Source organism: Pinus tabuliformis, chromosome Q, assembly GCF_031772625.1.
Source record: "Pinus tabuliformis cultivar Carrire ecotype Pingquan chromosome Q, CPIR1, whole genome shotgun sequence".
Taxonomy (NCBI): Eukaryota; Viridiplantae; Streptophyta; class Pinopsida; order Pinales; family Pinaceae; genus Pinus; species Pinus tabuliformis.
This window is the reverse complement of record NC_142296.1, coordinates 654,649,612-654,672,497: the sequence shown is the minus strand read 5'-3', so window position 1 is coordinate 654,672,497 and position 22,886 is coordinate 654,649,612. Positions and strand designations below refer to the sequence as shown.

At 40.9% G+C, this 22,886-nt stretch overlaps 1 protein-coding gene across 3 annotated transcripts; it reads right to left on the bottom strand.

Moving 5' to 3' along the window:
- Positions 1–19,571: 19,571 nt before the first annotated feature.
- Positions 19,572–22,683, bottom strand: LOC149221210 (pentatricopeptide repeat-containing protein At2g13600-like). Of its 3 annotated transcripts, none has more exons than XM_089385039.1 (2): positions 20,134–22,683; positions 19,572–19,879 (listed from the first exon to the last, which is right to left on the bottom strand). In XM_089385039.1, exon 1 carries the CDS (start codon positions 22,476–22,478, stop codon positions 20,622–20,624), a length of 1,857 nt encoding a protein of 618 aa, XP_089241165.1. In that variant the 5' UTR covers positions 22,479–22,683; the 3' UTR covers positions 19,572–19,879; positions 20,134–20,621. The 3 variants fall into 3 exon arrangements, with proteins under 3 accessions (XP_089241165.1, XP_089241167.1, XP_089241166.1); XM_089385041.1 differs by having other exon boundaries at positions 19,572–19,757; XM_089385040.1 differs by having other exon boundaries at positions 19,572–19,754.
- Between the last annotated feature and the right edge of the window lie 203 nt (positions 22,684–22,886).

Below are 22,886 nucleotides of genomic sequence, written 5' to 3'. Positions count from 1 at the left end.
TTTCAACAACGCAAAATTTTGACGTCAGGCTCTGTACATTCAATCGGACAGCTGCCCATTTCGCACGGCTCTTTCTGCTCCAGGGGAAATTGCTTTGACAAAATACTCAAGCTGATTTTGAAGCCAACCTTGGAGCTGCCAGAAGCCAAAGAGCCCTATCAGTCAATTTGGAAGATTCTCTCTGCATCATCCCATAATCGGATTAACCAGTAATTCTGTTTTAACACAGAAAACCCAGAAATTTGCTTGCTGGAAATGGTGTTTCAGCAACACAGTTATTTTATCAGTTGCTGAAACTGGTGTTTCAGCAACGCCGATCGTGGTGTTTCAGCAATGCAAAATTTTGACGTCAGGCTCTGTACATTCAATCGGACAGCTGCCCATTTCGCACGGCTCTTTCTGCTCCAGGGGAAATTGCTTTGACAAAAATCAAGGCGTTGGAAGGCTAGAATGAAGACTAGAGATGGAAAACGATTTTCATACTCCCAAGTGGAAATAGCTCATATCCGATTCGCTCCTCTGGCAACAGAGTTAGAGGAAGGCTCCAGAAAGGCATACTCAGGTTGTCAGAATCAGCTGGTAACATCAAGGTAAAGAACCATCCGGCAGAGATACAGCGTTGCTTCTCCAAAAGACGACCCTGAATCAAAGATTGATCATGGAATCGTGGACTTCATGAACTCAGAGAGAAATGAAATTGAGAAACTCAATCCAATGTAAATGCAAGCGGCAGCTGTTTTGCCGCCTTTTAAATAAAAATCTAACCGTTAAAGTCAAAAAAAAAAACATGGATCATTGCTAGATCTTGAGAAGCATGATCAAAGGAAAGGAATCTCCTCCTATGAAAGGATGTTGAAAGGCATATGTCACACTAGATGAAATCAACATGATTTGTCCTCATATGAAGTATGAGGTGGTTGACTACAATTCAGGAACTATAATTGGAAGCTTCTGGGAATGAAATGTGTGAAGAAAGGAAGGAAGAGATTGTGAGATATGCAACCATGGTAAAGGAAATCGACATCCGAAAGACCAAGAAGATTTGACTAGGATATATCCATGAAAGATATGAAGACTCTAATGGATTCTGGAAAGAGAAAGAGGCCCTTGACAATATATATCTTTGGGAGATGTGTCAATATGTATGCAGGATGTTGATGCAAACTTGTAGATGTCATGATGAATACCATCACAAAGGTAATGGTGATTTTAATGTTCATTCCTTTATTTTTTTGAACAAATATTTGGATGGGGTTTTGCAGGGCTGCCAAGGGAAGATCTATGGATGTCTTTCACCATCGATGCACGTGTAGTAGGATGAAATATCCTTAAGTAAACATGGCATGAAGAAAGCAATATGGCAAGAAGGAAGGCTAGATATGGATTGATGGATCACTTTCTGATGATGACCTAAAGGACTCATGGATAAAAGTGATGGATGGTCGGTGCCCTATGTAGAAGTCCCAAACATGAAAACTTCTAGATAACGAAAAGAAGTGCATGACATCGCGAGGAGGAGTTCTTCAAGTAGCTGGTTGACCCATCATTTCCACCCGAGGAGTTGTTGTAGGTCCCTAATTAAGAGGGAGTCTGGAAACAAGTTTCTTACTTGGAAGAAACTTGGAAATTCCTAAGACAAGAAGGAGCTTAGGTACATTTCTTCTATAGGAATGAGTACATTCCTTTATTGCAGTAGATATGTCCTCCCTAATTGAGAGGGAGAGATAGACACATCATTCTGGTCTTCACCTCAGAAGACAAAATGGAGGATTGATTAATCATTTAGCATCCAATTCTCTTTGAGGATGAGATAGGGCATCCAAGATAAGAGTAGTCGTAGAGGACCGATATTCTTTGAGGATCAGGGAATCCAAGATAAGAATAGTCCTAATGGAACACACCCTGAGAACCCGAGTGGGGTATGTTCCGGGAGAGACAATGATGAGAGTGTTTATAAATCATTGGTCTCACTAGCATTGAGCTCAGATCTTGTGGAGAGATAGAGTTGTTAGTCAAGGCCTTGCTATGTAATAATGTTGGTTGATATGATGCTACACAGATGGGTTACCAATCCGATTATTCTTATGAGAAATTTTTTAGATTGAGAATGACCAAGTACCATTATGAATACCTCCCTAGTTAAGAGAGAGTGTTGAAAAGTGTAACTAGGTTCGGTCTTCATAATGACATGTAATTGTGAGTTTTGTAAATGATGAAAAGAAGAAAAATAAAAATTGTATGTTTGCTTCATGGGTTTCATGAGCAAGAGATTTTATTTTTAGATCTCTCCCATTTGTTTATTTGGGGTAGCATCAGATGTGCTCTAGCCACGAAAATTGGTGGAGAGGCTAAATCACATAAGATCTCCAATACCCAGAAATGGTTTGAGCAAAATCTAACCAGTTTGGGAGATATTAAAATAAATAATATTTTTAATGAAGTCCCTAAGCCTAAACTTGGGGAAAATAAAATATTAATGTGAATTAATATAAAACTGAGTTAGAATGGTCCAAAAGTCATGGATCAAGCCAGATCTAATCTTAGCCATTGATAAGGTACTTAATTTCGGTTGTTGAAATGTCAATGAGAAAATTATAAGAGGAGGCTTGAGGGTCACTTGGAGAACACTGAGTTGATCAAGAATTCGATTTTCTTGGGCAGGGCTTGTTGAAGAAATCGAAGGAGTGATTAGAGTTGCAGTTGAGGGGTAGTGAATGCAGTAGCAGAGAGGCAGAGATAGTACAGGGAGAATCAACGTAGGAGCCGGGAGAGGGTTGACGCAGAGCCAGGTAGAGGCCACGCAGAAGCAGCCAGAGGCCACGCAGAGTCAACTAGGAGCTGCACAGAGCCTGAGGAGGGCCAGAGTGGGAGACACAAAGGCTCCAGAGGCTAACGCAGAGCCCCGAGAGGCTGACGCTGGGCCAGAGAGGTCGACAATGGGCAGACGTTGGCCCAAAGAGGCTGACGCTGGGCTAGAGAGGTCGACACTAGGCAGACGTTGGGAGATTTCGTGGGGCTGATTGGGGCTAATATCTGTGTCCAACTGAGAGATACTACTGCCGAGGGCATTCTCTGTTGGATGAGCCATTTCTGGCACTTAGATTGTATTCTGAAACTGCTTAATAATAAAACCCTTAGATAGTTGCACCGGTTTTCCCGCATTGGGTTTTTCTAGGGACATTAGTTCAAAAATAACGGTGTCACTTATGTGCTTGTTTTTCCTTCAGTTGATGATTTGTATGTGTTAAGATTGTACTTGTATTTATTTTCAGTATTTAATGGTAAATAACTTGTTAATTAACAGAACAAGTAGGAAGAAATAAATCAGAAAGTACATGAAGGATTTCTAACAGTTAGACTTGAATTCCAACATGGTATCAGAGCGTGGTTACAGATCATAGGATAATTGAGGGCATTAGTCGAGTAGAGCAGCAACAACAAAAACTGTTGTCTTGAGTGACAGAAGTTGTTCCTAGTGGAAAAGAAACGAGGAAGGGGTGACGCAGTGCATGCGTCATTAGTTCGAGCCGAGAAGAGGATCAACATAGGGGCAGAGAGGAGTAGACCTGACCTATGCAGTGCCCCAACCATTTTTCTCAATTAGGGAGAGGATTGATGCCCGTGTCTAGGAGGTGTGGATTTTGTTGGTGCCAGGATTGCGTAGAGCCTAAAGGCTCTAACCTTCAATTTGTTGGGGCATACGAAGTTATGGGTAAGTTGCGGAGTGAAGCTGGTGGGGTATCATGGTCAGAACAAAACCTAATAGGGCAAGACTAAGGAGGAGGGAGTTGTTGCCGAGGATTTCTAGCCAAGAAATCTGGATCAATGGTGCAACTACACTAACGATTGGAGAGGGGGCATCTCAACATTGGCAGAAGGGTTTCCAGGAGGGAAATCGAGGCTTAGAGCGAGTCACACCGATAACTTCCAGGAGGGAAGTAGAGAGACTTGGAAGAGTCGAAAGAGGAGCAACGAAATGGCAGTGAATTGGGTAAGAGATCAGGACAGATTGGACGGAGCCTCAAACTTCGTAGTCTGGAAGACCAGGATCTTGTCCGTTCTAGACAGGAATCGTCTCAAGTAGTTTGCCTTGAACACGATAGTGATCCTAGTTGACCGGGCTGAGAACGAAAAATATGAGGAGGCAATGGCGAGGGCCAAGAGCATCATCCTTGATGGAGTCAAGGACCATGTAGTACCACATATTGCCGAAAAGGACACGGCAAATGCGATGTGGGAGGCCCTGGCGAAATTGTATCAGCATACTTCCGTGCAGAGGAAGATGCTACTAGAAAATCAACTGCGGTCATACCAAATGCAGAAGGTAGAACATATAGACACCTTCCTCGGTCGATTAAAGGAGATCTGGGATCAACTGACTTCCATAGGGGCCACATCGGATGAGGAGATGTTGGTGAGGACCGCATTGAACGCAGTCTCAGAGGATTGGGAGGTATTTGTCCAGAGCATATTGGGCAGGTCGACCCTTCTAGATTGGGAGGAACTGTGGGCGACTCTTTGTCAAGAAAAGATTAGAAGGCTAACCAAGGCAGGAAGCAGCTGCAAGGGGGTTAGAATCAAGAAGGAGGAAGAGGAGGATGCTGCCCTAGGATCTGAGGGAAAGCACGAGAAACGAAAGAAGGACCTCTACAAGGTCAAATGCTTCCACTGTGAGGAACTGGGTCACTATGCAAGCCAGTGTCCGAGGAAGAAGAGAAAGGGAGAGGCTTTTGAGACCAAGGCTGCGCCAGCAAGGGCAGAGAAAGAAGTGGAGATAGATGATGATTGTGCCATGAGTGCTCATGCGCCACTTGAGAGGAAGTGGGGAGACATCGAGCTATAGTTAGACGAACTACAAGCGATGAGGGGCAAAATCCTCGAGGTACCTAACCTCTTGGATTATACCTTGCTACGAGAGCCCCGAAGATGAGTAGCAGGACTGGCGAATGTTGGTAGAGACAGATGCGGATGGAGCGACAGAGGGAGCTACAGTGCAGGAGTCCCAGGACAGCGTGAGGCAGTAGTGCGAGATGCACAGAGTTGTTGCAACAACACAGAGATTAGAGAGGGAGCACTTGTCAGTGAGAGAGGGAGCTTCAGCATCGGGAGTGTTTCTAGCCTGACGGAGATGTCAGAGTTGGGAGATTAGTTACTTACTTCTTAGTAATTGAGTTGCAGTGCAGCAGTTAGCAGTGACAGTGCTATGGGCAGCGTGATGAAAGGGGTTGCAGTGCAGATGCAGCAGTGGCATTGGTAGGGCCATGGGCAGCAACACAGATGCAAAGGGAGTTGTCGTACAAATGTAGCAATGGCAAGGCCATGGGTAGTAGTACATGATGCAGCAGTGCACAGGATGTTGGGCAGCAGGCCTAGCATCAGCACAGGGACCAATGTCGGATGATTAGGGTGATGCTCAGTGAAGAGTATTACTAGAGCACAGTCCTTGCTAAAAGGGAGTGTTGATTTTGGGTAGCATCGGATGTGCTCTAGCCACGAAAATTGGAGAGGCTAAAGCACATAAGATCTCTAATACCTAGAAATGGTTTGGGCAGAATCTAACCAGTTTGGGAGATATTAAAATAATTAATATTTTTAATGAAGTCCCTAAGTATAAACTTAGGGAAAATAAAATATAATGTGAATTAATATAAAACTGAGTTAGAATGGTCCAAAAGTCATGGATCAAGCCAAATCTAATCTTAGCTGTTGATTAGGGACTTAATCTCGGTCGTTGAATTATCAACGAGAAAATTATAAGAGGAGGCTTGAGGGTCACTTGGAGAACACACCGAGTTGATCAAGAATTCGATTTTTTGGGGCAGGGCTTGTTGAGGAAATCGAAAGAGTGATCAAAGTTGCAGCTGAGGGGCAGTGAATGCAGTAGCAGAGAGGCAGAGATAGTATCGGGAGCATCAGCGCAGAAGCCGGGAGAGGGTTGACGCAGAGCCAACTAGAGGCCACGCAGAAGCAGCTAGAGGCCACACAGAGGCAGCCAGGAGTTGCGCAGAGCCTAAGGAGGGCCAGCGTGGGAGACGGAGAGGCTGACGCAGAGCCCCGAGAGGCTGACGCTGGGCCAGAGAGGCTGACACTAGGCAGACGCTAGGCCAGAGAGGCTGACGCTGACCCTAGAGGTTGACGCTGGGAGATTTCGTGGGGTAGATTGGGGTTGATATCTGTCTCCGACTAAGAGGTACCACTGCCGAGGGCATTCTCTGTTGGGTGAGCCATTTTTGGCACCCAGATTGTATTCTGAAACTGCTTAATAATAAAACCCTTAAATAGTTGCACCGGTTTTCCCGCATTGGGTTTTTCCAGGGACATTAGTCCAAAAATAACGGTGTCACTTGTGTGCTTGTTTTTCCTTCAATTGATGATCTGTATGTGATGACACTGTACTTGTATTTATTTTCAGTATTTACATGGTAAATAACTTGTTAATTAACAAAACAAGTAGGAAGAAATAAATCAGAAAGTACATGAAGGATTTCTAACAGTTAGACTTAGAAATTCCAACACCATTGAGAGCCTTTAGGATTTGTCATTGAAGTCAAAAGAGTCAATGTCATGTATGAAGAGCCCTTCTTGGGGATATTACAAACGTATATGAGTCTATAGAATTGTCTAGAAGCCCTCAAAAGACAATCACAGGTTCTTCTCTTCATGTCAGCCTCAAGATGAAGTAAAAGCTAATGCCGACTCACCTAAATGAAGACACAATGATTCATAATTCATGTCGGCTTATTATCACAGACATACTACTATATATAGGGACCTCAGCCTATTCCACAGGGACAGAATTTCGGACATCTCTCTCTGAGATTTTGGGTGGATAAGACAGAGATAAGTTCAGATCTCTAGTACAAAGACAAGTTCAGATGGAACTCGGAGAAGTGATGAAGGGACAACAAGGACCTTTCTTTTGGGCTAATCACATACACAGAAGTTCGGATTAGTTCTGAGATTCGGATGACCATTTCAGAGAAGAAGAGAAACACAGTTCGGTTAGGAGACTTCAGTTTGGTGAAGAGTCAAGGATTACCTTTGTAATTCGGATCAAGGTTACAGTGACAAGCATTTCGGAAAGGGAACTCGGATAGGTCTCGGTGCCATCTTAAAGGAAAGATATCAGTGTTGTCTCAAAGGTCTCGGTGCTAGCTCAGGAAGAAGTCTTAGTGCCATCATATAAGTAAGGTCTCTATAGTATGACAACGAGGAGGTCTCAAAGTAAAGGAGATCTCAATGTAAAGATAGTGATAAGATCTCGGTACAATGTCTCGATGCTACGAAGGTCGAAGTGGAAGAGGAGCCAAGAATGGTGACTGTCAAGATAACTTGTGTTTTGGTCTTAGAGTGGAAAATAGGTCAAGGGTCTTGGTCTTGGTCTTGGTATTCGTCAATTGGAATCTCTATAAGAAAAATTTGTGCGGGTTTTCCTCTCAAAAAGTGATAGGTTTTGGCCCTGGTTGATAGCCTACATTCTATGTCTCTTGTCTATTTATGTTCATGCATTGGTAGTTGTTTGATGAAGAAGAACACTAATAACTTAAGTAAAAGAAGATCATAATCTAAAAGTGTAAAAAGACACTCACAAGCAGTTACTAATTGAAGAGAAATCACCTAAATACTTGATGCCCTAGATTTCTCAACACGAAGTTGCAGGTCGAAGCTGGGGGGAGAAGTTGAAACTGGACGTTGATTGAAGTAAGATTGACTCTTATTGTCTTGGTTGATCCTTGACCTAATTGAAAGGGCTTCTTGGAGGGTTGACTGGGTGCTTGGAGGAGGATTTTGTCTAGGGTTTTGGGTCTTGGTTATCTCATTTGAAGCAAAGAGGAGATTCTTTATGGGTTTTCCCCTTGGAGGGGTTTTTCCTTGGCTTGGAGCCTAATACTTGTGTTCATTGTCTTTATTGCTTTTGCTCTTGATAATTGTTTGATGAAAAGATCTAATAAAGAAACACAAGAAGATAACTAAAGTTCACAAGCAATTATTAAGGTTAACGAGAATTTGAATTAATGGCTGCCATACTACATTCTCCAACACTTAAAATTATCAAATTTTGTCTTGTACATTGTATTCATTGTAAAATGAAGTTCCTCCTTGAAGAAGACTATAATTATTGGGTTCTTATCATTTTTAAGGTGCAACAATCATAAAATGGCGAGGTGGAGTCATAGGGATATTCAGAGTTAGATTTTGAAGACAACGCAACAGTCAAGAACACCTCAGGGTGCTACTTTAGCCAATGGGTTCATAAGAGATATCTTAGTCTAGTAGGAAGCATACTTTTGTGGCACTTAGCTTACTAGAGGCAAAATACATGGCAACCAATACTACTAGTTGTAAGGCCACCTCACTTTGCAAATTGCTTGTAGGATTGTTTGATTAAGAGTTGGATCCCACAATCATTTATTGTGATAAGCATAGTTGTATCAAACTCTCTAAGAATCCAATGTTTTAGGATATGTCCAAGCATATATAGATTAGATATCACTTCATACAACACAGGGTTTAGAAGGAAGCAATGAAACTCTAACATATTCTCATATATCAGATGGTCATAAATAGCCCCGAGCTTAGCTCAATTGCTAAAGTACCTCGCCATTGGGAGGTCACAGGTTCAATTCTCCTCAACACCCTCAAGGTTAGGTTGTACTAGTTTGGTTGGTGGGATGTGATCCCTTCAGGTTGATCTACCCAGATTTTCCTAAAAAAAAAAGGTCATTAATATTCTAAGCATGCCCTTGGCGAAAACAAATATTGAAGCATTCAAAGTCAGACTTAGATAGGTGCAAGATTTCTTCCTTACTAAGGAGTGTTGAGAAATGTAGCCTAAGTAGGAACTTCTTGCATAAATTTCAGTGTGAAATGTAGGAAGTGGTTCAAGACATTTAATCGGTGACCACCTTGGAAATGTGTGTCACTAATTCCATCTTATAATTTCACTTGAAAAATAAAATTTAAAAAGCAAATGTCTAATGTTTTGAAGTTAACTTAATCTTAGGCATCTAAATGAAATGTTCTAGAAGTTCTACAGCACTAGTGACTTGGATTAAAATTTAATCTTAGCTGCATATCTCAAGATTGAGATATGTGGCAGCTAGGATAAAGAAGATTAGTTATTTCACTCAAAGCATAAAAATGACTAATGCATATGAGAATAGAGCAAGAGAGATGCAAGAGGGAAGAGTGCATTCAAGAAGAAGAAGACTAGATTGCTTAAGATATCAACAAGCTGTGCAGGACTTACCACAACTATAGTTGTATTTTCTTTATGCACATGCCATAAACTGTCTTTTGTGGATCACTAAAGTATGTTTTAGTGTCGAGAGAGGAGAAAGAACAATTTGTTGTCCAAAAACCGACAAAATAGAGTAGGCCATATTGTTTTTTTTTCAAGAAACGAAAAAGCATAATTATATTATATAAGCTATATAATGCGCAGATAATACATTGCCAGATATAGCCTTCAAATGGGCAGAAAACGGATGCATGGACAATCCGTAGCAGAAGACTCTGAAAGTAGGAGGGAGACTAGTCCCAAACAGAAAGTTCTAGTGTTCATCCTGATAAACAGTCTTTTTAGCTGTAATAGAGATCACATAAAGAAATTTTGTGGATACAAAATTTGGAGAGCAAGGATCCTCTGTGGAGTAACAGTACTGTTCAAAAAATTCCAAAATACATTCGACTATACATAAGTCAGAGGGAAATAAAAAAAGACAGAAAATGACATAGCATACCTGGAAACCACAAGATTTGGCATTACGGACCAGGTAGAGAAAATTCATTGATAGAAAAAATTTCCTCCTCAGAAATTACCTTCATGTTCCAGCTACCTGTATCCGATAAGAGTCCTTCCTTTGATAAAATATCTGTTGTCTTGTTCTGTACTCTGTAAATGCGCTGTATGGAACATCCTTCCATCCTCCTCCATAGAAACACTATTCTATTCATCCAACCTGCAAGGTGAGGATTGCTGATATGGATTTTTCCCAAAACATAATCCATCATGACTTTGGAATCCCCGAATATTGATACGGACTGTATGTTAAAGAAAATGCAGAAAGAAAGAAGGCCCGCGAGAGCCATCACCTCCGCTTTGCAATTGGATCCTTTACCCCCATTCCATGAAATAAGATATTGAGTATTTGCATCCATGATGGTGGATTCCACAACCACAAGAATTGTTTTGAGCAGCTCCGTCAAAGAACGCTCTCGGGAGCATGTTATGATCATGAACATTCATGTGGGGATTTAATCTTTTTTCCTTGAGAGGCTTTTCAGGTAAGGATTCAAAAAGAGACGATATACTTTGGAGAGTTCCCATGAATGGCTCCTTACTTTCCTTGAAGATTTTGTTGTTCCTCCATCGCCATATGCACCAAAGGGCAATAATAAAAATAGGCCTCCAGGATTCCTTTTGCCCGCTCCACCAAAAGAATGCCTCTTTTATGGATGATTGAGAAAAATGAGGGAAACCATATAGATTTTCCAAAGCTTGCCATAATTGCTCTGTTTTCTGACAGGATAAGAACATGTGGCAATTTGTTTCCTCCTCAGACTTGCATATTGAACAGAGACCCGGCCCCTGCGAGTTCCTCTTTTTAAAATTTTCCCAGGATAAATTCTTATTGTGGAATACCAGCCACAAGAAATAAATAGCTTTGGGAAGACAACCAGATTTCCAAAGAATTGATGGGAAAACAGGGCTGGAGATGGTATTTCTTGAGACTAACAGATTCTGGTAAATATCCTTTACACGTACCTGGGATGGACCATTTGCAATTTTCCATGTAAGGACATCGGTTTCTAGGGAACAATATATTCCACAGTTCCTCAAACAATGTTTTAAACACTGCCACTGTCCAGCTATATTATCAGACATCCCCATATTGCCAACTTCTTTCCAAGTTGGGATAGGGCCATGCCATTCAGCAATAAGTTTGTCCCAAGTAAAAAAACCTTTTCTGTGGAAGAAATTAAGGAGTGTCCTAGGCAAAAAAATTTCCTCCTAACCGCTTAAGAATGGATCTACTTCTATGAGAATTTTGTTGCCAGACTGGAAGTTCCATACCAAGTTCTTTAAGAAATAATCTTCTATCTTACGAAAACTAAGCCATATCGTTGATCCATAAATGGATCCAATCCTTCCTTTCCTGAACCAGTATGAGATATCCTTACTGCCCATATACTTCTTTTTAATTGTATTGCTACAGGGCCCCTTTCCGAAAATCCCTCTCCATAGAGATTTACATAGAAGAGCCTTTCCAAAACTCCGCAGGTCCAGAAGGCCCCATCCCCCAAGATTTTTCGGCAGAGAGATGTCAGATAATTTAGACAGATGATATTTTCTTTTCTCAGCCTGGCCACCCCATATAAAATTAGCAGTTATCTTATTCATCTTCTGAATAATGCTTGCTGGAAGAAAAAAGAGATGCGCCCAATAAACCGCAAGTTGATTTAAAACTGATTGGGCTAGAATGGCTCTTCCTGCCATTGAAAGGCATTTGAATTCCCACAGAGATATCTTTTTGTAGTATCTTTCTATTATCCATAGCCAGTCCGATTTTGAGTATCCTTTTGCTTTTAACTGGAATCCTAAATATTTCATTCCCTGATTGATGGACCGTGCCTCTATTCCGAATAGAGAAGATATCCATTCTATTAATTCCAAATTACCATCATTATGAAAGAGAACTGATTTGGATTCATTTATTTGTAATCCTGTGGCCATTTGAAACTTTTTTAGGATGTCATATATGCATAACCAAGTGAGCCTGCAGAGCATACCAAAGATAAGTATATCATCAACAAATAAATTATGCGAGATATAATTGTTCCTGCAAATCCGCAATGGGCGACACCTGTTTTCACTAACTGCCTTATTGATGTGCAGGCTTAAAGAGTTCATTGCCAATATAAACAATAGGGGAGATAACGGGCATCCTTGGCGTAGTCCTCTGGCAGCTAGAAAAAAGGGAGATGGAATCCCATTTATGATGATGGCATAGTTCACCTTCTCAACACAGGCCATGACCCAGTTTATCATGTTAGCTCTCAATCCAATCTTTGCTAGGAGGCATCTGATGAAGCCCCAATCTAGGCAATCATAAGCCTTTCGGAGATCAATTTTGAAAATGACTTCTTCACTTTTTTTTGAGTGCATGGAGAACAGACTCTCTTGTGTGTTGGCAACAACGTCCAAGATGTTTCTTCCTTTCAAAAAAGCATGCTGATCCATTGATAAATGCTTTGCTAAAGTTTCTTTAATCCTTTCAGCAATAATTTTTGAAATGATTTTGTATGAAATATTACAGAGAGATATTGGCCTGAAATCTTGGAAGGATTCTGCCTCCCTTTTCTTGGGGATGAGGGCTATATGAGTGGAAGAGGTCAACTGGTGAATGCTGCCTGATATTCTAGAGCCCTCAACCATCCTTAGCAGATCTTGTTTGATGAGGTCAAAGAAATGAATGAAGAATTCAATCGTCCAGTCGTCTGGGCCAGGACACTTATCCTTTTTAAAGGATTTCATGGTTCCTAGCAATTCTTCCTTAGTTATTGGCTGAAAGAGACATTCATTTTGTTCATTGTTAAACATTTGAGGAAATAGGTCGATACCCCACAGAATGTCCTGTATCCTGCATTCATCAGATCTCTTGTATTGATTTCCAAAATATCTCATAGCTTCATTTGAGATGTCTTGTTGAGAGTACAGAAAATCTCCCTTTCCGTCCTTTATTTTTCATATAGAGTTTTTTTCTCTTCTTGAGCTTGCAAACCTGTGAAATTTTTTTGAATTTCTGTCTCCTTCCTTCAGCCAAATAGCCTTGCTCTCTAATCTCCATGATGCTTCTTCCTATTCCAGGATTTTATGGTTTTTCCTTTGCAACTCCATATACGACATCTCATGTTGAAAGGGAGAAGGTGAACAGCTAGATCTCCAGATATGCTGTCCAATTCCATCTGAATATCTTGAAGGGCTGTTCTGTTTTGTTGTCTTTTCTTATACTGCCAATCTTTTACAAGCTTTTTAATGGAAGACAGTTTATCTCTAAAAGTTAAGAAAGGAGGCATCTTATCTTTTGATGATAATTCCTTCCATGTTCTTCTTATGGCTTCATTGAATTCTGTTTCTTCCAAACATAGCCTATTAAATTTGAACGGATACCCTTTCCTGAAACCCTTTTCTCTCCATCCTAGGAATATCGGCCTATGGTCTGATATAAAGTCATTACCAATTGATGAAAAAGGCATGCCCATTCTATCAATTATACTTGCATGTATAATAAAACGATCAAGTCTTTTTGCTATATATGCTCCTTCAGTCCTTCCATTGTCCCATGTTGGCAGCATTTTAGGTGGGCAAATGTCAACAAGATTCCTGTGAAGCAACTCATATCTAATGTGGTCAGCAAGAGGATCTTTTTTCAACTGAACCCCCATGTCTCATCAGAGCTTAAGGTGACATTTAGATCTCCTGCAATCATCAAATACTCAATATCAAAAATCTCTGATGCAAATAATTTCTCCCAGAATGTTAACCTATTTTTGTAAGGAGCATAGATGTTTAAAATATTAATGGGACAAGCTTTTCCTCTGAGAGAAGCCGATATAAGAATTCCCGCAAAACATTTGTATGCTTTTGCTCTGATCCAATCAGGGTCCCATAAAACTGCCAGGCCCCCTGAGAGACCATTTGCCTCCGAAGCAGCCATGTGCCAAGAGGGGAACATTTTCCTGAAATAAGAAATAGATACAGGAGTGCCATGCATGGTTTCTTGGATTAAGATTATTTTGGGTTGTTTTGATATGAAAAGATTCTTTAGGGCTAAAATTTTTTTATCAGCCCCCAGGCCCCATATGTTCATGGATATTATGAAGGTCATTTGGAAGGCTTTTCGGCCACATTTGCTCTAAGAGGCCCTTCTTCTGACATATCAATGATAGGTACATCTACTAAGGACAGATTTCGAACTCCTCTGCCTGCGCCATTGATCCTTCCTCTAAAATGCCTGCTGCCCCTATTATTTTTTCTTCTCACCATAATATTTTTTGCAGAATTTGGGCTTATTTGAGGGGAGGATGGCTTTCCCAGTTTATGAATGGTTAGGGGCCTGAGTTCAAGGGATTTCTTGCTAAGGAGGTAGTCCAGGTCGCTACCAATCAAATTTGATGGGGAAGACACGGGGGAATTTAGAGGGGTGGCTGAAACCATAGGTTCTTTACCTTTCTGAGAAAGAGTCAATCCCCTTTTTGGTGATGGAGAGGAAGATGAGATAAAAGTGATATTTGAGTCAACTTTAAAGTTTTTGATAGGCTGGGGAGTCGGAAGAGGGATTGGGGATTCTTTATCAGCATAAGGTTCCAGAGGGGGTGAGCTAAAAAGATTGGAAAACCTTTTATCAGATGGGGTGATAGATCTTCTCGAGCTTTCAGGCAGGGCGCTTTGACTTTGGTGATGTGTTGATGGAAAAAATTTGTATTGTGGATTTGATTTCTAACCGGGGGTAGAGAGCTTTTGATAATCATCTTCAGGATTAAATCCCCCCTGCAGTTTGCCAGATTCTGATGGAGATGAGCTAATAGTAGAGGATGCCTTTGCCAGTGCAGAGTAAGGAGACTTTATCCTCTGTTTATTTTTTGTTGACTGATATTTACCCTAATATATTCGGTTCTTTAAAACAACTCGTCGAGGACAGTTTTTTATAAGGTGCCCTGTCTTGTGGCATACTAAACACCTGAAGGGGACTCCCTAGAAGTCCAGTCTTTGATTATCTTTAAATCCCTCAAGGATATTTTGAGGTGGTCCAGGAAACCTCCCTTATAGGCTTTCTCTATGAGAATCCACGCTACTCGTTTACCTTCTTCCCCCAGACATCTTGGATCTACATCTACACATCTTCCTATGGCATTCCCTATTTGAGTTAAAGATTCCTTCGACCACAGCTCCAGGGGAAGGCCGGGGAGTTTGACCCAAATTAAATTATTTGTGGGAGTATTCTTCAACGGATTATAGCCTATGTACCATTTGCGTAACACCAGGAAGCTCCTTCCGTGCACCCATGGTCGAGTCCGAATGGCTTCCAGATCACTAACACTCAGAAAATGGAAACAATACCATTCCTTCATCAGTTTAGCTATAATGAGGATGTAGCCAATCAAAGGTTTCCATTGAAGCTCTAGCCATTTTCACATCCTGGCATCATCCATCTCTGGAAAGTGCCATCGGCCAACTAGGGCGAGTTCCTGTACACTTTCGATGCGGGCGGATAGATAAATACTATCTAGCTTAATCGCCGTCGGAGGAGGGATAGTTTTTACAGGTTTTACATTCTTGTTGTAATAGTTTGGTAGCTCAGATTCTGTATATACTCTCTGATGGGGTTCATTTCGGTTTCCTTCCCACGATATTTGAGTTTTTTTACGACATTCACCGTCCAGGTCTTCAAAATGCAACAAGGGATGAACAGTCACGTCAGCCAGCGTGGATTGCCAGTGATTTGCCAGCTTAGCGGAACCCTTACATGTTTCAGCCTGAACAGTTGCACAGATCATGGCCTCCGTGGCCGATGCGTCTGACACTAGTTCCATCAAAGACCGCCCCCTGTGTACTGATCAATCATAAAAAAGGATTTTCCGGGTCGGGCACTAAATCATGCAATAACTATTGATCAAACCAATTCCGAATATATTACCCAGAGCACATATGACTCAGAAGAGGAAAGTAGATCATTCTTGACATAAGCACTGACAGAAGGGAGCCTCGGGAATAGACAGCACCCCTTCCAAAGCGGGGACCAGAATCTGAAGAAGCCCACTAGTCTTCTGGATTTATGAGGGGGTGACGTTTACATGAGTCAGCTTAGGACAATAGTAAAGGGAGATCTAGAGAATGGAGGTTTCTAATATCCCCCTAGATCCGATATGGTACCTTCAAGAACCCTTTCCTGTATCCCAAAAGCTTTGAAATTCAAAGCTCTGCAGTACTAGAACCGGAGAAATGGAAAAACGAGAACCGGAAAAGGTTCCGATTCTGGTGATAGGAGAATCTGTTCCAGAAAAACCAGGAAACTGCAAGTTTCACAGGAGGCTGTAGGTCTCATTCAAAAAATTTCCCAGATTTTCAGAGGAAGACGGAAGCTGATAACTTGGCCCGAGAAACCTTGATACCCTCTCTTTCCCAATATCAGAAAGTAACTGAAAATTAAAATGGCCTTTGGAGATGTTTTAGGATGAAACATACGGCCATACTATACAACCGCAGTAAAACTTAAACACACACCACCAAGAGCCTATCCTGAAGCGAAAATCTGAACATGGCTTCAATATAACAAAGAAATTATTCAAATTGACAGAGGATATCCACGACCACACAGAATTAACAGATCCCAACATATGGTATTGAGGGAAGTCAAGCTACAGAGGACCTTCTTCCAGAATTTAGACTTTCTAGAAGCTAAAATTCAGACTACATCCCAAAGACACATACCAACAGTTCCAACTTTTGAACAGAAAAAACTGAGATTTTCATCTTTGAAATGGCTATAACACAAGACACATTCCATATCACACTTTAACTTTAAATTTTCCAAGTTCCCCGAAAAAGAAACACTGTCCATTGATGAGAGATTAACTGACCTGTTAAAACGAGCATTTTCCAGGCAGAGAGCACAGCGAGGCCGGAACACCACGAAGCCTGTGCACCACGAATCCAAATGGCGAGAAACTTCTCCTCGAGCAAATATAATCTCAAATGCAGAAATAATGGTAAAAATCCTCAAAACAAAGGGTGAAAGAGGAAAAGACTGGGAAATTGAAGGAAGGTCTGAAACGAAGAGGAGGGAGCCACATAAAAACAGAAAATGTTCAGATATAAAGCTGGCAAGAGATGGAACTCACAGGAACAGAGAATAAAGGGTAGAGTTAGCACTAATGGAGCTGGGACGCTCAGTCAGAAGCTGTGGAAAAGGAAACAACAAGAGGTCAACATTTTTCCTGTTAAGAGAAGCTGGCGAGAGATTGAATGAGCCAAAACCAAGAACAATCGCATGGTCAGAGTAAAGAAAATAGTGATGGCGATTGTGGATAAGACACGTTCAGGTATACAAACAAGCGTCCGCCTGCCGATAAAGGCATGTATCCTTCATGCACCCGTCCATTCTCGGAAAAAATCTTGTGGTGTCTTCAAAAACTGTATGATTGGCTAGATGCCACAAAAATCTGATTCGTCGGTCGTCGGTCACTGGTGCTCTCCATTGGTGCCCTCTCCTCATCTACGCTTCCATTTTGTTGTAGTTGTATCCCCTTCTACGCAAACAATATGCTGCTGTTTGAGGTGATTTTATTGATGTACAACAGTTGGTTCAAGCAGACTACAAAGATTATCTTGTAAGCTTTAATCAAATAATGAATAATTGATTTGAAGGAGAAACTTTTGTGTATGTTTGCAATTTATTTTTGTTTTTACTGTTTATTTTTTTTGCTATTATATAACTGATGCTATGTTGAGAAATTTAATTTTAGTTAATTAATGAAAGAACATTAAGACAACAATCACTTATGGTTAAAAAAAATTGCACATTATGAATTGATGTGCGCTTTTTGTATGGGAGATATAGTAGAATCAGCCATTAGCATGTCAATGTAAGTGATTTATTATCTCTAGCACATACATTGGCTTATTATTACAATTGTTTGTCTCTTGTTCAATGTTAATCACAATACTCCGATTCATCAGGGCAAGGATGATTTTCATCCTATATTTCCAAATTGCACAATTATTTTCATCAAATTTAATATTATCAACCACCACTGGACCGAAATTAAAAAGGGTGCTTATGCTTGTGCTCGAAGTAGTGTTTGTAGAGGCTGCCATGATTTCTAATTGAGTTCAAAGGCAACCTTAACCCAATCACACTCATGTCCTTAACACGGGACACACAACACATACTCACACTCGTGTCCCTAACATGGGACACGTAACACTCAAAAGGGACCTTTGTATTTGTTATAGGACTTTCTAATAACTTATGTCCTTTCAGTGATCTTTCCAATAGAGGAAAAAAATGACACTGAAAAGGAATTTGTATGACCACAATCTTACCAAAAGAAATGACTGTCTTTAAGCATTTCCTAAGACATTAAGCCCTATGTTAATTCCCTTTGGTCGTTCATGTGACCTAACTCCTTTTTAAGCTTTTAATTTCCTTTGGTCACCCATATAACCTGAACTCTTTTTTTTAAAAGATAGTTCAAAAGATGATTTTAGGATGTCTGAGCTTGTAAGCTCGCAGTTTTAACAACACCCTAACCAATAGATCATGACTCTCTGTTGACAGAACACCACAACACATGACTTTTTCTGAGTTAATTTTTATAATGCACAACAAATATAAAGCCAGGCATCACAGCTTTTCTCTTCTTTCAGCAAGTGGCTGTGACTTTAATCAAAATGGATTGACTTAAGTATGTTTTAAGGAAAAATAAACTTAATATATTTTATAGATAAAAATATTAATATATTTAAAAATATACAGAGAGAGAAAGCTATGTCTATGCTCCACTGTCACACCTACCCCATGTCATGCTGACATCCACAAAGGAGCTTCTACAAACTCTTCCAGGAAAGTAAACCAAGAACTCAGTCGCCTTCCAGGGAAAAATTCACCGCTTCTTGCATGAAAAAATCACCTTTCATAGGAAGAATCATAGCTATAACACTCTGCCCGCATGCATTGCAAGAAGAGAGTCGATGCTTACATAAAACAGCATTTTCAACGTTGAACTCACTGCTAAACTGCTTCCATTTACATGCATGCTACTTAAATAACTTTTAGCACCATAACATAAGCGCCCTCAATGCTGCTAACCACCATTAATGACAGAGTCTCAACCTCAATGCAGCTCCCATTTAACATATTCAGATGATAATATTCAGCTACGTGAATTTCAGCCATTAAAAAAAGTAGTCTCAAAGGCAGTTCTCAAGACCAGTCACATAAAAAACCACCGCCCTCACATCACAACTTTTTGAGGATGTCAAAAAATAGTTCACAACGGTTAAGTTAAACTATTTAAAAAAACTTCAATGGTGTGCCAGCAAAGACTTTATTGTCCATAAGCAACCTTCTTTTCACAAAATATTCAACTCTTTCTAATGGTGGTTTTTAACTCTTTCAAACATGGTTTTCAGCACAGTAAAACAGCAATATGTGGATAATTTCAACACCCTTTTGCAGTATGTTTTCTCACTAACACTGTCAAACATTTTTACTGTTTTAGAATGCCTTGACATAACTCAGTGTACAGCAGATTATGAGTGTTTATAGTGTCACAATATGCTCACGACATTATCAGCAACAAAGCACAGCAAACAACATGCTAAGTACTCTTACAGCATAGCTTCTCTCTAATTGTGATATTCTATTGCTTTCTCAGCTAACCTCACAATTCTACAAAAACATTAACTCAGGCTCTCATGTCAGTTCACGAGGACAGGAGCATACACAAACATGAAAGAGGCACAATGTATTGTATGCAAAGCTCAGGCCATTTCATACTGCAAATGTTCCCAATTGCCACTTTATTGAGTAGATAACAATTTACTCCAAATTCGTACAAAGCATTCCTTTTCCAAGGAAAACATAACTGCAAAACCGAAGGGATGCTTTTCCAAGTTCATGGATCACATCTCTAATAAACTCATGGATGACTAGTGCACCCAATCCATGGAGATTTGAACCAGGCACCTGCTGACATGGAACAAAAAAAATACTCAACAACATGACTACAACCAATTGAGTTCATGGATGACATTTCTAATAAACTCATAGATGACTGGTGCACCCAATCCAAGGAGATTTGAACCGGGCACCTGCTGACATGGAACAAAACAAATGCTCAACAACATGACACCAACCAACTGAACTAACCCCTTGGTTCAAATTTGTGCATACCCACATACAATTTACTTACACTAAATGATGCATGTCCCACATTATTACATCTTAGATAAGCGAAGTTAGAACTAACATTAATCACCACTTAACCATGTCCAAGATATTATACGAGGTGAACTTTATCTAACAAGGAAAAATGATGCATATGAGGATGTCATAGTTCACTTACTATTTCCAATAATCGCCACAATAACACTGTCCAGCTTTGAAATCTTGGAAAGGATTGGCACCCTGACAATGAAAATTTGCTCTGCAATATGGTCGAGGGGCAATCACCACATACTCGAAGTTTATGATGACCCGGATAGGTGTCCCGGGGTTGTGTTTAAAAGCCCAATTGCAAATGCCAGCTTCTCACTGTGTTGACAACAATTCGGCTGCTCCTTCACAGCATTAGTGCAAATCGTGTGAGAAGCATACCCTGCCACCTATCATCATCCCAAACAATCTTTCCAACTCTGCATAAAGTTTATCTGAGAGAGATATAACCTTTCTCCCACAAGAAAAGTATACATCTACTTATTCATCCCAATCCAGCTGCATCCAGGCCTCTTTTTGGTTTCAATAATTTTCATACTATTTCAATACCGTCTCACCAACCAGCTGCACCGTAAATGTTTGAACGCAGCACAAGATCCGGTAATCATTGGGTTCAATTTAGAAAGGTGCACCAACTTTAGAAAGGCGTTCTGCCACTTTCTCTCCTAGCTCCACATTAGCATAGGCTCTACAAGCACCCAACAAAGACTGCCACACAGCAATGTCAGGTTCTATTGGCATTTTATTGATAAAGTCATGCGCTTCATCCAGGCACCCAGTTCGACCAAGAAGGTCGACCATACAGCAATAGTGCTCCATTGCAGGTGTAATGTGGTAGTCTGTGCTCATGGAATTGAAGTATCGCCGACCTTCATTGACAAGGCCTGCGTGGCAACATGCAGAGAGAACACCAACGAATGTGACCTGGTTCGGCTTTGTGTTGGAGCGTTGCATTTGTTCAAAGAGGTTGAGGGCCTGCTTGTCGCATCCATGCATAGCATATGCTGCAATCATTGCATTCCAAGAGACCACATTTCTTGTAGACATACCATCAAACACTTTACTTGCATCAGCTATGCTGCTACATTTTGCATACATGTCTATGAGGGCGCTCCCAACAAAGACATCAGACTCAAATCCGCTTTTAACTATATACCGATGGAGATCTTTGCCAGACTTGAGAACTGCCAAATTGGCACAAGCTGGCAGAACGCTGGGGAAGGTTTCTGCATTGGGTTTTACTTTTGTCAATTGCATCTGTTGAAAGAGTTTCAGAGCCTCGTCAAAATAGCCATTTTGTGCATAACCTGCAATCATGGTATTCCACGAGACCACATCTCGTTGAGGAATTTTCTCAAACAACTTGAAAGCCTCATCAACTAACCCATTCTGCACATATCCAGCAACCATCGTGTTAAATGAGACCAAATCTTTTTCTGGCATCTGTTCAAAGAGTTCCAGGGCCTTGTCAACATTCCCATTTTGGGCGCATCCTGCAATCATAGAAGTCCATGAAACCACATCTCGTTTTGGCATTTCTACAAACAGCTTCATGGCATCATCAACACACCCTCTCTGCGCATATCCTGCTATCATAGCATTCCAAGAGGCAGCATTTCTTTCCGGCATTTTCTGAAACAGCTTCAATGCCTCCTCAACCTGCCCATTCTGTGCATACCCCGCAACCATAGTAGTCCACGAGACCACATTTCGTTGAGGCATTTTATCAAACACTTGGCGTGCTTTTTCCAAACTCCCACATTTGACATACATATCCACAAGAGCACTCCCTACAAAAACATCAGACTCAAACTGCTTCCTAATTATCTCATCGTGCATCCGCTTGCCCTCTTCCAGGGCACCTAAGTTGGCACACGCAGGGAGCACACTGGCAAAGGTGAACTGGTTGGCTCCTATTCCTGCTAGCTGCATTTGGTGAAACAGAGCCAATGCCTCATCAGAGCAGCCCTGCTTCGCATAAGCAGCAATCATCACAGTCCATGAAACCACATTACGCCTAGGCATTTGCTCAAACACTCTGCGAGCATCCCGGAGGCTACCACACTTAGCATACAAGCTAACAAGCGTATTACCCAAAAAGAGATCATGGGTAAATGTGAATCCCCTGTTGGCCATGTGGGTTTCCAGGAGCCTGCCCTCTGCCAGGGCTTTCTGCTTAACACAGACCTGCAGAAGAGAAGCATAAGTAGAGAAGTCTGGTTTAATGCCTCCAGGATCCTGCAGACGCAGAATGCTCAGCGCCTCCTTCAGTTTTCCCTGCTTGCTTAGTCTCTTCACATACTTGAGACAGTTTTCCTTCGCCTGTCTTAGTTTTGTCATGTTCACCAGACAGTTTTCCGTAGTCTCCGTTTTGGATTGCTGGTTTCTGGTGCGTTGAGTTCCATCGAGGATGACATTGGATACCCTTTTCTTCTGATTTCGTAGCGCTTGTGCCGGTATCGCCGGTTTGCTCATGCCTGTTGGTTCCGAGGCCGAGCATATACTAAATTAGCTGTTGGAACCTGCAGTAGGAGATGTAAGGTTTGAAACACAACGTTTCTTGCTTCAAGTTTGACACCACCTGGATCCCTCTAGGTTTATTCAGTTGTTTTTATGGGGTCAAAGGTGGATGGGGAGTTATGGAAAATTTTGGTATGATTTTGATGAAGTTGGGTACTTTTTTTCATAGAAATACGAGTTATAGTTATCAAAGTTTAGGGGTTTTAAGTCTATTTCCCCTGTTAAAAAATTAATTCAAACATTCTCACTGTTAAAAAATTAATTCAAGCACTCATACGGTAAGATTTTTCATTAAATGATTTTTCATTAAAAAAAAAATTGTGTTGAAAGGAAATTATTGTATGGATTAACAACCAAATAAGA